Source organism: Aquarana catesbeiana, linkage group LG04 (genome assembly GCF_042186555.1).
Source record: "Aquarana catesbeiana isolate 2022-GZ linkage group LG04, ASM4218655v1, whole genome shotgun sequence".
Classification (NCBI taxonomy): domain Eukaryota; kingdom Metazoa; phylum Chordata; class Amphibia; order Anura; family Ranidae; genus Aquarana; species Aquarana catesbeiana.
In genome coordinates, this window is record NC_133327.1 from 267,723,654 (window position 1) to 267,739,289 (window position 15,636).

The 15,636-nt window shown below is 42.0% G+C and overlaps 1 protein-coding gene across 22 annotated transcripts in view; it reads right to left on the reverse strand.

Annotated features, from left to right (window-relative positions):
* Positions 1-15,636, reverse strand: part of DIS3L2 (DIS3 like 3'-5' exoribonuclease 2) — a 1,051,599-nt gene that overhangs the window by 315,306 nt on the left and 720,657 nt on the right. For all 22 annotated transcript variants that reach the window (XM_073626503.1, XM_073626502.1, XM_073626498.1 and 19 more), the window contains 2 exons: positions 11,765-11,872; positions 11,443-11,676 (listed from right to left, as the gene is read on the reverse strand). In XM_073626503.1, coding sequence (XP_073482604.1) covers positions 11,443-11,676; positions 11,765-11,872 — 342 coding nt within the window. The remainder of the gene's footprint in view (positions 1-11,442; positions 11,677-11,764; positions 11,873-15,636) is intronic.

Below are 15,636 nucleotides of genomic sequence, written 5' to 3' on the forward strand. Positions count from 1 at the left end.
GGCTGAAGTTGAGGACTATTGCCACTCCTGCATCATATGTATCCAAAGTAAGACTTTGCCTCACCGAGCTGCCCCAATAGACCATCTTCAGAGTCAAGGACCCATGGAGCTGGTGTGCATTGACATTCTGTGCTTGGAGCCTGATCAGGGAAATATCCTGGTAATGATTGACCATTTCACTCGGTATGCCCTTGCATTTTCCACGAGGGACCAACAAGCATCCATGGTGGCCAAGATCTTTGCGGAGAAATTCTTTGTGCACTATGGTCTGTCCCAACGCATCAACTATGATCAAGGGAGAGATTTCAAGAGTAGTCTCGTCAAGAGACTTTTAGACCTGTCGGGCATCAGGAAGTCTAAAACCACCCCGTATCATCCTCAAGGAGATCCTCAACCAGAGAGATTCAACTGAACCCTCCTGGATATGCTTGGAACTCTAAATTCAGAACAAAAGCAGCACTGGAGCAAGCATATAGTGGCTATTGTGCATGCTTATAACAGCACCACCAATGATGCCACAGGTTACTCTCCCTATAGTTTGATGTTCGGACCGTAGGCCAGTAGACTTGGCCTTCGGCACAACCCTCAACCATACCTCAGCAACTTTCCACAGAGGGAATGTGGATCGCCTGTAGAGACGTCTCAAAACCGCCTATGATGAGGCTCAAGCTGCCTCATATGCCCGAGGACAGAGAAATAAACTTTGACCTCAGGGTATGAGTGCAGGACCTACAGCCGGATGACAAGGTACTGCTGAGAAACCTGGGTGTCCCTGGAAAGCACAAGTTGGCTAACCGCTGAAAGTCGCAGCCCTATGTCATTTGCAAGCATCTGCCAGGACACCCATTATATCAAATCCGGCCAGAGGGAAGCACAGGCCTGCTGAAGACTTGGCATCACAATCATCTGTTGCCTCTGTCAGAAGCAGTTCATGTGCCACTACAGCCAGATTTACAGTCTACACCCACGGCCTCTCAAAGATCCAGGCCAGTGACTAGATCGTACTCTGTCCCCCTTGCTGAAGATGAAAACAGCGAGGATGAAGAGAAAGATTGTCTGTGGCCATCTCAAATGCCAGGGCCTGCCAACCCCCCCCCCCCCCTTTCTTCTCCTCCCAAGGTGACTCTCAGGCCAGAGGCTTGGTCAACATCACAGAAACAATCTCCTGCGATCCTGTTCAAGACTTGCTTTGCTGACATCCCTTCTGGCTCCAGATCCTGTTAGCTGTTCCACTACATTGATCCCTGACTTCTGGCTTGGCTGACTATCCGTTCCGGTTTCTGAACTTTGGCTATATGAACTTTGGCTACGTTTATTATTTTTACTTTTATAATTAAACAAGTGTGATTTAACTGTACTTCTGTCTCGGCCTGATTTCTTGGTTTCTGACACTCACCCCCTGGCACATCTAGCTGGGCCATTCCAGTTAAGGTGGCCTGTAGGCAGGACAACCTCCCCTCCTATGCTTATTGGTGGGATGTTCCTCTGCCAGGGTTTTATGCAGATGTAAATTGTATGGTTTTCTGTGCACACTAACCTGTTTTTTTTTTCCGTGTGTATATCAAAAACATGTAACAGGTCATAGACTCTTTACCTCCTTTGGCGGACCAAAGGTTCTTTGGTGGGGGTAGTATGTAGCGGGCTACTCTATCACCCGTGGTCCCGTACCTCCCGCCATTCCTGCCAGTGACCGCCGGACTGAATAGACACAGGCACTCACTGAGGGAGAGCACGCCTGTCAGTCCCTGTGGGGGATTTCTCCTCTTCCTGCGTCCCTATTGGCAGGGAGAGGGAGCCAATCAAGCAGCAACAGAGGACCATGGCCCACAATACAGGGGGTGGAACGACCAAGCCCAGCCTGCTTTGCAAGAAGGGGGGGGCTAGCTAAAGACTTAAGCTTGAGGAGAGATCACCATGAGGCAGGGAGGTTAATGGAATCGTGAGGAGAGACTACAGGCATCCGCTGAAGAACCATGCAAAGAAGGTTCCAGAGACCAGCCAGAGACGGTTGAAGATGGATGTACCTTCTGTACCACCTAATATCTCTATTTTTTATGGAATATCTCTAAAATTATGTGAGATCTAAAGTTAAAACAACTTGATCTTACCGGATCTAACGAATATCTAGCCTAAATGATTTTTGGTCAGAAAATTGCATGTGGGGGGGCCAACCCGCCCTTATGTACCACCCAATATCTTTATTATGTGGAATATCTCCGAAATTATGTGAGATCTAACGTTAAAACCACTTGATCTTACCGGATCTAACTAATATCTATTAGCCTAAATTGGTTTTTTTTTTGGCCAGAAAATTTGATAAGGGGGGGCCAGCCCCCCTCATTAATCACTTAATAAGTCTCTAACTATGTGAGATCTAACGTTAAAACCACTTGATCTTACCTGATCTAACAAATAGCTTCCAAAATACCTAATTGTTTGGTAAATTTTTTGATGGGGGGGGCTGATGATGGGTTAGCCCCCCCCCCAGCAAATAACTGTTAATATTGCTTCTTCTGTGTGAGATCTAACGCAAACAACGGTTGATCTAACCTGATCTAACAAAGATCTAACAAACTGCATAAGATATTTTTTTTATTTTGATATGGGGGGCTAACCCGGCAGAGGTACAGCAGAAGGGGTTATATCTGGCTGATTAACAGCTTTGTTTACTAGTGTGCGAGCTCCTGTTGGCAGCCGTATAACCCACTGGTCTCTGAAAACTGATATTGTGTACCTTAAAGAGGAAGTAAACCCTAATGTAGCGAGAGAGTCTTCAACGCACAGGTATGGATTCAAACCAGGTGTAAACCAAATGATTGTCTCTGAGACTAAAGAGCCCCAGATGCTGGCTAATGCTGAATCATGCTGAAGGTATATGAGAAAGTCCGGACAGCCGCACACCGGGAAAATTTTTTTCTCTCAAAAGTCTTTATTGTAAAAATTAGGATCGTACAGTGTACAGGACACCGTGGCAAAAAAAGTACAGGCAATCAGCTAACGCATTTCGCACTTATGCTAAGTGCTTACTCATAGCTCATGAGTAAGCACTTGAGCTATGAGTAAGCACTTAGCATAAGTGCGAAACACGTTAGCTGATTGCCTGTACTTTTTTTGCCACTGTGTCCTGTATACCGTACGATCCTAATTTTTACAATAAAGACTTTTGAAAAAAAATTTTCCCGGTGTGCGGCTGTCCGGACTTTCTCGTATACCTTCAGGAAGTAAACCCTGGTGGGTTTTATCTCCTCTTTATTTCCCTGCAAAGGTAAAGCATAATATGGGCTACTATGCATTGCATAGTAGCCCATTATGTGTCACTTACCTGAAACCGAAGCCCGCGATGTCTTCGTTGTCCCCACTAGCAGGGAGCATCCATCTTAGCCCCTCTTCCTTCCAGGGCCGCTCTGTGACTGGCTGGAGCTACATGACGTCACTCCCATGCATGCGCGCAGGAGCCGCCAGTCACAGCATGTGCCCTTTCTAAAGGGCGCATGCATGTGCCCTTTCACAGCATGTGCCCTTTCTAAAGGGCGCATGGGCCAATTTCATCGGCGCTCGGCTTTTTAGTAAATATCTCCTAAACCGTGGAGTTTTAGGAGATATTTCAAGCACCTACAGGTAAGCCTTAATATAGGCTTACCAGTAGGTAAAAGTGGTTGTACAGGCATGACATGTTTGTTATTTAAATGTATATGTACAGGATTGTACAGGCATGACATGTTTGTGATTTAAAAAAAAAAATCCTTTACAAAAAAAAACTGTCAGAGCAATTTCACTTTGACATATAGATACTCTGAAAAGGTCATGTAGCACCAGAAACTTTGTGGCTGCTAAAGATTTATCTGCTCATTTTGTCTGACAAATGGAAACTAGCCACAGAGTTAATCCACTAGATGGCTATAATAAAGCCACAGTCTAGATTTCCTGTCACTTTAAATAGTTTGTGTTTGCTAAGCTGGCCCAAATAAACTATTTCCACTACCAAGTTATATGGCTGCTGTGAGCAATGTATTATACTGTAGTAGCATCAGCTACATACACAGCATGCAGTGCTGTGTTTGCAGCAGTATGAGTGACTGCTGACGACGTGCACAAATTTTTAAAAAAAGTGACATGTTGGGTATCTATTTACTCTGCATATCACACTTTATATTTTGCCAAAATATTGGGTATTACAATGTGTGTGTAAGCACAACAATTCATTAAAGTGTATGTTTTCCTGAACATTTGCATTTGAGAAATATTGTGCAACAATTAGTTCTTTGAATAGATGCAATACCAACATTCGTGGAGAGTGATGGGTAAATAGAGCGAAAAAGATTTTTTGTAGAAACGTATGTTTAAATTGGTTTCTAGCATAGACTAAGTGCATAAAGGAGTATAATCCCACATTATCTTCCCAATTCTCACTATGGAAATCCAGAATATCCTCGGTTCTCAGCAACGAACCAAAGGCAGCACAGGGAAAAGTTCTTTATAAATTTCGGACAGAGGCTCATTGAAAACCAAATTGCGTCAGGAAAGCATGGTGCAGCTATAATTAAAACAAATAGAAGATCTACTACAAAACAAAATTGGGGGATAGGTTAGTGTCAATTTTGAGGGCAGTTTTAGGATATCTAGAGTGGGGATGGAAAGTATTAAGACCCCCTTAAATTTTTCACTCTGTTATATTGCAGCCATTTGCTAAAATCATTAAAGTTCTTTTTTTTTTCCTCATGTACACACAGCACCTCATATTGAAAGAAAAACACAGAATTGTTGACATTTTTGCAGATTTATTAAAAAAGAAAAACTGAAATATCACATAGTCCTAAGTATTCAGACCCTTTGCTCAGTATTTAGTAGAAGCACCCTTTTGATCTAATACAGTCAGGAGTCTTTTTGGGAAAGATGCAACAAGTTTTTCACACCTGGATTTTTGGGATCCTCTGCCATTCCTCCTTGCAGATCCTCTCCAGTTCTGTCAGGTTGGATGGTAAACGTCGGTGGACAGCCATTTTTAGGTCTCTCCAGAGATGCTCAATTGGGTTTAAGTCAGGGCTCTGGCTGAGCCAATCAAAAACAGTCACGGAGTTGTTGTGAAGCCACTCCTTTGTTATTTTAGCTGTGTGCTTAGGGTCATTGTCTTGTTGGAAGGTAAACCTTCGGGCCAGTCTGAGGTCCTGTGCACTCTGGAGAAGGTTGTCGTTCAGGATATCCCTGTACCTGGCTGCATTCATCTTTCCCTCGATTGCAACCAGTCATCCTCTCCCTACAGCTGAAAAACACCCCCACAGCATGATGCTGCCACCACTATGCTTCACTGTTGGGACTGTATTGGACAGGTGATAAGCAGTGCCTGGTTTTCTCCACACATACCGCTTAGAATTAAGGCCAAAAAGTTCTATCTTGGTCTCATCAGACCAGAGAAACTTATTTTTCACCATCTTGGAGTCCTTCAGGTGTTTTTTAGCAAACTCCATGCGGGCTTTCATGTGTCTTGCACTGAGGAGAAGCTTCTGCGGGCCACTCTGCCATAAAGCCCCGACTGGTGGAGGGCTGCAGTGATGGTTGACTTTCTACAACTTTCTCCCAACTGCATCTCTGGAGCTCAGCCACAGTGATCTTTGGGTTCTTTACCTCTCTCACCAAGGCTCTTCTCCCCCGATAGCCGGACGGCCAGCTCTAGGAAGGGTTCTGGTCGTCCCAAACGTCTTCCATTTAAGGATTATGGAAGCCACTGTGCTCTTAGGGACCTTAAGTGCAGCACAAATTTTTTGTAACCTTGGCCAGATCTGTGCCTTGCCACAATTCTGTCTCTGAGCTCTTCAGGCAGTTCCTTTGACCTCACGATTCTCATTTGCTCTGACATGCACTGTGAGCTGTAAGGTCTTATATAGACAGGTGTGTGGCTTTCCTAATCAAGTCCAATCAGTATATTCAAACACAACTGGACTCAAATGAAGGTGTAGAACAATCTCAAGGATGATCAGAAGAAATGGACAACACTTGAGTTAAATATATGAGTGTCACAGCAAAGGGTCTGAATACTCTGGACAAAAAGACCACCATCAGCAACTAGAGAAATGCCTCACTTCAATAGATGACTGGATGACCATTAGTTCCCTCAAACTCAACGGGTCGAAAACAGAACTTCTCTACCTACACGCAAACCAAAATCCCCAAACCAAGACCCCATGGACACCCCCCGTCATCTTTGGACAGACCATTTCTCCGAGCACCAAGGCCAAAAGTCTTGGAGTAATCTGACTCAGAAATGACAATGGATGCACAAATAGGATCAGTAGTTAGTGGATCGCACCATCTCCTCCGCATGCTACGCAGACTCATCCCCTTCATCCCAGAAGGTGACAAAGCAGCAGTAGTGGGGACAATCATCAACTCCCGTCTTGACTACGCAAACTCACTCTACATAGGACTACCCATCAGCTTACGCGCCTACAGGCCATTCAAAACGCGGCGGCAAGACTAATAACAGGAAAAAAAAACCTGGGAGTCCATCTCCCCATCCCTAAGGAGCCTACATCGGCTAACAGGAAAGAATCGGATCACTTTCAAGACCCTCTGCCTCACCCACAAATGCCCCTCAATACCTCCGAAAGAAAATAAAACATTACACACCGAATCGCAATCTGCGATCGTCTAGCCAAAACCTCCTCCTCGTCCCCAAATACCGCTACAAAGCAAGGGGAGAACAAAGATTTGCAGTCCAGGGACCCCGGCTATGGAACTCTCTTCCGACTCACATCCGCATGGAAGAAAACCATCTGGCATTCAGGAAAAAACTCAAGACTCACCTCTTCTAATTAAGCTGACAACACAACGCATCAGCGCCTTGAGGTGATTCAGTTCGCATTGTAGCGCTTTACAAATCATTCATTCATTCACTTAGGACCATGTGATATTTCAGTTTTTCTTTAATAAATCTGCAAAGATGTCAACAAGTCTGTTTTTCTGTCAATATGGGGTGCTGTGTTGTACATTAATGAGGAAAAAAAATTAACTTAAATGATTTTAGCAAATGGCTGCAATATAAGAAAGAGTGAAAAATTTAAGGGGGTCTGAATACTTTCCGTCCCCAATATATATATATATATTTATCTATCTATATATATCGGTTTACAACCCCTATAAAAAAATATCCCAAGCTTTTAACATCTCACGGAGCGCTGTTCAACCCATCATCCGAAAAGGGAACAAGTATGGCACAACTGCAAACCTACCAAGACATGGTCATCCACCTAAACTGACAGGCCAGACAAGGAGAGCATTAATCAGAGAAGCAGCCCAAAGGCCCTTGCTAACTCTGGAGGAGCTGCAGAGATCCACAGCTCAGGTGGGAGAATCTGTCACTCCACAAATCTGGCATTTATGGAAGAGTGGCAAGAGGAAAGCCATTGTTAAAATAAAGCCATAAGAAGTCCCGTTTTCAGTTTGCGAGAAGCCATTTGAGGCACACAGCAAACGTGGAAGAAGGTGCTCTAGTCAGATGAGACCAAAATTGAAAAAAAAAAAAAAAAAAAAAGCAAAAACTGTGTGGCGGGAAAACACTGCACATTAGCCTGAACACACCACCTCCACCATGAAACATGGTGGTGGCAACATGTTGTGGGTATGCTTTTCTTGAGCAGGGACAGGGAAGCTGGTCAGAGTTGATGGGAAGATGGATGGAGCACACTAGAATGCAATCTTAGAAGAAAACCTGTTCGAGTCTGCAGAAGACTTGCAAGGGCAACGACCTTAAACATACAGCTAGAGCTACAATGGAATTGTTTAGATCAAAGCATATTCATGTGTTAGAATGACCCAGTCAAAGTCCAGACCTAAATCCGATTGAGAATCTGTGGCAAGACTTGAAATTTGCTGTTCACAGACGCTCTCTATCCAATCTGACAGCGTTTGAGCCATTTTGCAAAGAATGGGCAAATTTCACTCTAGATGTGCAAAGCTGACAAACAAATCTAAAAAACTTGCAGCTGTAATTGCAGCGAAAGGTGGTTCTACAAAGTATTGACTCAGGGGGGCTGAATACAAAGGCACGCCACCCTTTTCAGATATTGGTAAAAAATCTTGAAAACCATTCATCATTTTCCTACCACTTCACAATTATGCGCCACTTTGTGTTGATTTATCACATAAAATCCCAATAAAATAAATTTCTGTTTTTGGTTGTAACATGACAAAATGTAAAAAATTTCAGGGGATATGAATACTTTTTCAAGGCACTGTACATACACACAGAAAAGGGAGAACGTGACATTTCTGTGCAATATAATTCCACAGAGTGGGTAAGTTTTACCATTTTTTAAAAAAATTTTTATTAAAAAGGAACCTAAGCCTTTAGTATCGCATAAAGCCCTAATGTATCTTATATCAAACAGATGCTCCATCGAGGTTGTACCCTAGGCAACAGAATAAAGGAAACCGTAAAGAGCCAAGTCGCATAAATTGAAAGGTAGGATCAACACCGTACAGTGGCCTTCAACACAGAGTTTATTCTATCACTGGCCTCTTGTGGGGTAGCAAAAACACTGAGCTGGCCTGAGTAGATAATGCTGTACTGAAGTTTTTATCAAGCAATCTCCACCTTATCTCCATGGATGATCGTAGTGTCTTCTGTTTCTGCGTAAAAATCTTGAACATAATCTTGGTATTCTCAAAAAATATGTTCAAGTTGTTACATAGTAGGCAAGGTTGAAAAAATACACAAGTCCAACCTATGTGTGTGATTATAAGTCAGTATTACCTTGTATGTTGTGGTCATTCAGGTGCTTATCCATTAGTTTTTTTTTAAAACCATTGATGCTCCCTGCTGATACCACCACCTGTGGAAGGGAATTACACATCCTGGCCGCTCTTACAGTAAGGAACCCTCTATGCAGTTTATGGTTAAACTTCTTTTCTTCTAATTTTAATGAGTGGCCACGTGTCTTGTTAAACTCCCTTCCGCAAAAAAGTTTTATCCCTATTGTGGGGTCACCAGTACAGTTTTTGTAAATTGAAATCATATCCCCTCTCAAGCGTCTCTTCTCCAGAGAGAATAAGTTCAGTGCTTGCAACCTTTCTTCATAACTAATATCCTCCAGACCCCTTTCCAGTATATTCTTCCAGAGGACTGGTGCCCAGAACTGGACAGCATAGGTGCGGCCGGACCAGAGTCTTGTAGAGTGGGAGAATTATCGCTTTATCCCTGGAGTTGATTCTTTTTTTAATGCATGCCAATATTCTGTTTGCTTTGTTAGCAGCAGCTTGGCATTGCATGCCATTGCTGAGCCTATCATCTACTAGGACCCCCAGGTCCTTTTCCATCCTAGATTCCCCCAGAGGTTCTCCCCCTAGTGTATAGATTGCATTCATATTTTTGCCACCCAAATGCATTACTTTACATTTTTCTACATTAAACCTCATTTGCCATGTAGTTGCCCACCCCATAAATTTGTTCAGATCTTCTTGCAAGGTTTCCACATCATGCGGAGAAGTTATTGCCCTAATTAGATCAGCATCGTCCGCAAATAGAGATTTTACGGTTTACCCCATCCTCCAGGTCGTTTATGAATTAAATAGGACTGGTCCCAGCACAGAACCCTGTGGGACCCCACTATCCACACCTGACCATTCCGAATATTCGCCATTTATCACCACCCTCTGAACTCGCCCTTACAGCCAGGTTTCAATCCATGTACTCACCCTATGGTCCATGCCAACGGACCTTATTTTGTACAGTAAACGTTAATGGGGAACTGTGTCAAATGCTTTTTCAAAATACAGATACACGTCTACGGGCCTTCCTTTATCTAGATGGCAACTCACTTCCTCACAGAAGGTTAATAGATTGGTTTGGCAAGAACAATTCTTCATGAATCCATGCTGATTACTAATGATACAAGTAATCAGCATGGATTCATGAAGATGTGTACAAGCCTTTGAATTTTTGGGATTTTTATGATACTAGCAGTGGCAGAGCACCATGTGGTTGTTGCCCCTCTCAACAACATATGTAGAGCATATCTCAGTCAAGGCTATCAGTTGCTTAAAAAAAAAATGGCAGGATGGGACCCTGCAGCTTTTTCAGGTAAGCCAACCACCTGGATATTATTCAGTATTGTCCATTTTTCATCATCGTGCGGATCAGTGTACTGGAGACTCTTTTGGTGCTTGGCCAAGAGAGGTCTCTCAAGCACAATCTGCCTGTCCATTTGCGGTCAACAGCAAGGAAATTGTTCCAACCGGATGGTGGGACATGTAAATGGCTGCTACTACTTCGCGTCCTCAGGCTGCTGCTTTTATTCCTTATGTGACATATATGCGGGTCCCTGAAGCTCCCTGACACTACAAGCAGTGTTGACGTAATTGACAAAAATATTTTCATTGGCTAAATTAACACTATTTTAGTCACGTAAAATACGACAAACAATTCAGATGACTAAAATATAAATAAAGCTAAAACAATTTGGACGATTAAGACTAAAACTAAAAAGCCATTTTAAACTAAAGACTAAAACAAACAAAATTTGACATCAAAATTAACACTGCACTATCACATATGAATAAGCTGCTGGAAAAAAAAAAAAAATCATAAAAAGGCTTTTAATTGTTTTCCTAATATTTAATGTTGGTAACATATTCAAATAATATGTGCAATAGCATAACAGCCAATAGAATTGACAGTTTTTTGTTTTTTTTTATATTATAAAATTGCACCTCTGTTTGTCAAAAAGCAATAGTTTTGTCTGTTTACAAAACTTGGTTTTACTGTATTGATAAAGACATTATATATATCACAACGGCTAAATCAGTGTCTGTAGTGCATGTTCAAACCTTAAAACCATACATAACATATTAGATTTTACCCTCCAGGAGTATAAAATGAGTTTGGAAATGCTAGAGAAATGCTTACATAATGCATTACAATTTAACTAAACCCATTAGATTTTAGTTGACCAAAATGTAGGAGATTTTAGTCTACTAAAATGCACTGGAGATTTTAGTCAACTAAAATACAATGAAAACCATTCAGATAACTAAAATTTGACTAAAACTGCATTTTAGTCAAAAGACTGACTAAAACTAAATAGAAATAGGATGTAAAAATTAACACTGACTACAAGAAGAGTGTCAGGGATTTAAAAATTGAGAAATCGGCCAACAGGACTCAGAAGGGTTAAAACAAATCTCCCAGGTAGGGAGTTTTGTCTTCCTTACATTACAGCCGCAATACCTCCCTTTTAAATTTTAAATGAAAACCAAACCTAGGTACCTTTCAACGTTACCAAAACAGGATAGGGTATGCCTTGCTTTAAAAAAAATTTTCTCCAAAGATTTAGAGTGGGTATGGATTACTATGCTTTGCCCACTGACCTGTGCCTAATAAAAGGCCCAATGAGTAAAATAAGCAAAACCATAGACTACACAAAATATAATAGGAGCAATAATTCTCACCTGGTCCAGTCTCAAAGCTCCCTCTTCAAATCTTTGCTTGCGCAAGTTTTGTGCAATATGATGAAGATTGAGCACTGCGTTGTGGATTTCATCAATGGTGTGCCAGGGTGAAATTGGGGGAAGCTCCTCAGTGCTAATCAGCTTGTTTGGATCCTCAATCATACTTTGTGCATGGTCATAGCTTAGCTTTACACAGGAACAGATAATAGTTCGGCCAAACCATTCTTCCAGGATCTGAGTACAGGGTTGTAAAAACAAAGATTTTAATTTTTCTTATAACAGGTTTATATTATTTAACCTATGCACCATTGCACGCACTCACCTTTCCTTGAGGAGTAATTTTCCATATGACAGAAAAGGTAAGTCTGTCGGCCATAGGATTAAGGCTGCAAAGTTCTTCACAAAGTAATCTTGGCAGCATAGGAATTACCTGAAAGAATACAGTTAAAATATTTCTAAAAAGAAGCATAACTTTTTATTACCTGAGATTAGTAGATTGTTTCAGACTTTACTATTCAAATCAATATTGACAAGACAAGCAACACAAGAATTGTAGAAATTAATTCTGTACCCAAACAGAATTTTTTTTTAACTGTGGGCTATACACTGTCATTGTCAGGTGACTAAAAACTGGCAAATAAAATCTGCAGACACACTCACCATATACCCACTCTCTTTGTCAGCATGCCTCAGTTTTGCAGTAAATAGGGAGATCACAGGGAACAGACATATTGGGAGGTTAACCCATGTCCTATACTGTACTCCAAGAATAGGATTTTAAAGGCAAGTCAAAAAGCCTATCTTGCTATTCATACAATATGGTCACATTCTTTAAAGTGGTATTAAATCCCAAATCAAAAATTGAATATATTACAGCTTACCAATCCTTAGTAATGGTTGCATTTGTTTTACATTTATTTTTTTTTAAGCTTTTTCCCTTTTATATTTCACCTGGTGATTCTGCCAGTAGCACACTTCCCATCTTAGTGTTTGTAGCGTTTTTTCACGCTACACACACAGGGTTGTTCATTTGAATGGGCTGCCCTAAGCACAGCAATTGCGCCAAAGGAGCTCATGTACCCTATTGGGCATTTGCGCAGACACTCCAAACGCACGTCTTTTGGTCGCATTTGGTGTGCTATTAACAATGAATGGCACTGCAAGTGCAACGTGAGCGTGTTCATGGAACACTTTGATGTAAATAGAGCCTTAGGGTGTCTGCATTCTGGATGAAAGTAGTAAAGCAGACACCGCTGGACAGCAGCATGGTCTGTCTGCGGAAAGGGTAGCATAGTGACTAGCCGATTTGGATAGACTTGACTAAAAAAAGCTGAACTCCAGATAACACTTTATAAGCAGCTACAGCAGTTTTGTATAAAAGTGGGCCATTGCAAGCACCCCTGTCATTATCAAATGGTTTGTCTCAACCCTGTACCTACTACTTCATCTGGACAGCTTGGCCAGTTGAAGCTGAAAAATAACACTTATTGGCTGGATTACAAAGTGAAAATAAGGAAAATGCCTTAAAAAAAAGAAAAAGAATGCAGCCTCCATGTCTAAGAAAGGATGAGCGCAATTTAATATTTGTTTTTGGGTTTAACTATAGGACATCTGAAAGCAGTCCAATGGAGTGGTGGAAAACAGCAGATAAACACTGACAGGTGCATATAACAGCAGGACAAGAGGAGCAGAAAAAGCTCAGAGAGCAACTTGAAGCCCTTGAACCCAGAACTGGTATCAGAGTTGAAATGGCAAGAAGAAGTTGCAGATGCAAAATATGCTCCTGCACTGCATGGGTCACACAATACGCGTGCTGTAAACTAAGCAGTAACAAAAATAAATTTTCCAGCTGCCTCTCTAACTAGCTCCCCAAAGCACTTACTACAATAGTGAATAAATGAAAAAAAGGAGGGCACTATATTATCATTCAGCCTTATCCAATTTGCTACTCTTGCCACACTGTGCATTTTGTGCAAATAAAACAAGTAACATGGTATATTAAACCATCATAAAACCTACAGGCCAAGTTGACCTTTTATAAAAATAAATAAATGCACATGTTTTTGCAGGTAAAAAAAGTTTTTTTTTCACTCTGCAGCTTGTAAGGGTATTGCACCCATGATAAACAGATCGCAGGTGCAATGCCAGAATCCTGCAGGCTCTCAGTACACCATCTACCCATGCCTCCAATATGGGCAGGCAATTCCTGAATGGCAGGAAGAATCAATGGACAAAAAAAAAAAAAAGTGCTCCAGTGCCCTTGCAGTTCATTAAAAACTACAAACCGTCAGCCGACGGAGGCCAACAGTACTTGCAGTTCATTCATTTACAGAACTTTGTGAGGGGAGGCAGGAAGCATCCTTTCTGAAAACGTCATCTGATGAAACGTGTAAAGGAGGAACCTCTGGTACACGTCACCTCTGATAGTTGTAACACAAGCTGGCAGCAGAAGCGGCTTGACACAACTACCAGCTCATTATATGGTCTTGGCACAACTTATTGCAAGCGGGCACTTCAATTTGTATGCAGTTTATTTAAATACTACACTGACTTTCTCCTATTGGTTGTGGCTTTATGATGGTGGAGAGAAGCTAAGGAAGGAGACTAGGACCCTGTATACCCCAGACGATGCAGGCAGTGGAGTTATCAGTATACATAAAATGCTTGCTGTGAACTACTTCACAAGAGGTCATGGCTATTTGGGGAGTGAGCACTTCTCACTTCTTGAGACACTAGGGTCACGGATTGATCTGTTGCAGTCACATATTGGCGGAGTGTTGCTAAGGAAAATAGAAGGGGCACTTTGATACTTTCAACAGACTGTAGACTTAGATTTAGCACCTTTTTGGGAACATTGAACACAGCATTGAGCACAACAGACAAATGATTTAACAATGAATATTTGATGATTTGATGTTAATACAGTGTCACTTGTTTAGTTTGCACAAAGTTAACATTGTGGATATAGCAATTTGTAAAAGGCTGATTAGATAATACTATAGAGTCCCCTTTTTTGATTTAAGGAGTCGCCGCAGCTGAGAGTTAAACGCCAACAGTGCACCCCAAATACAGATAATGGAGGGAACTTCCAGAGCAGGATGTACAGGGGCAGGACAGAAAAAAAGTTTAAAAAGATCCTGGTTAAGATGAAGGAAGGAAAATCCTTAGGGGGGAAAAAAAGAAAAAAAGAAAAAGGGAGGTCCAGGTCTCAAAACAACCTGGTCTATAAAGAAGGCACAAGAGAAGGCAATACAAAATTCATCACACAGAACTAACGGTGGTGAGAATGAAACCGTAGCAAGGAGAGACTATGAAAAATCCCTGATAAGTCAAGAGGTGGTCCATAGAATCCGCAGAAACTTAAATTTAGATCCTACTGAGATAAGGCGGGAACAATAATTCTAAGCAACATCCTGTATGCCCCATAAGGGAACCACCAAGGCCAAAATCAAACCTGAGAGATGGTCCTCAAGACCAAAATGTTGATCCAAACCAGACTAGAGAAGACAGGATTTGTCCCATGATGTACAGCCTTGGGAGGAATCCTTGTTTTCGACAAAGCAAAACACCCAAGAGCAAAGGCAGACTTTTTGAAAAGTCAATTCCCTACCTCTAGGTCAGGAAAACTGAACCCAATGCCACAGTACTCACAACAAAAGCTAGGGGATCCCTGGTGCTTGTAGCTGAATCAGCTGTTTGCAAGTCCATCTCAAGCATTCCACACCTGGGACAGAGGGCCTTATAACCTTAGAGTCTGATCGGGTTCACACTGGTGCACTGCGCTTTTTGGCTGCAGCACAGATGCATACACAGTTTACATACGTTTTACAAACCGCTGGTGTTTTTTGTCAGTGTCCAGTCACCTGAAGGTGGCAGCATAAAATCCATGGATTAATGAGGCGCATGCACGGAGGCTCTGAAGATGGCAGTGTAGGACCAGAGCTCTGCAAAGAGCTGGCCATACAGCAAAAATAAAAGGCAGGTAACGGCTTTCAGGAGTTCCCAAAATAACTGGAACAGGTTGAGGAGACCCCAGGGCACCTTTCTATATTGATAAGAAGAAAAAGCCCTGCATCTTATCTTAGAGTCCTTTGAAAAATGAGTCATTCTCCACAAATGGCAGGAGTACCTCAGATAACAGTTCAGTTAGGAGCTGAGGTATCCACAGCAGGCAGGCAAATTGTTAACCCTGCG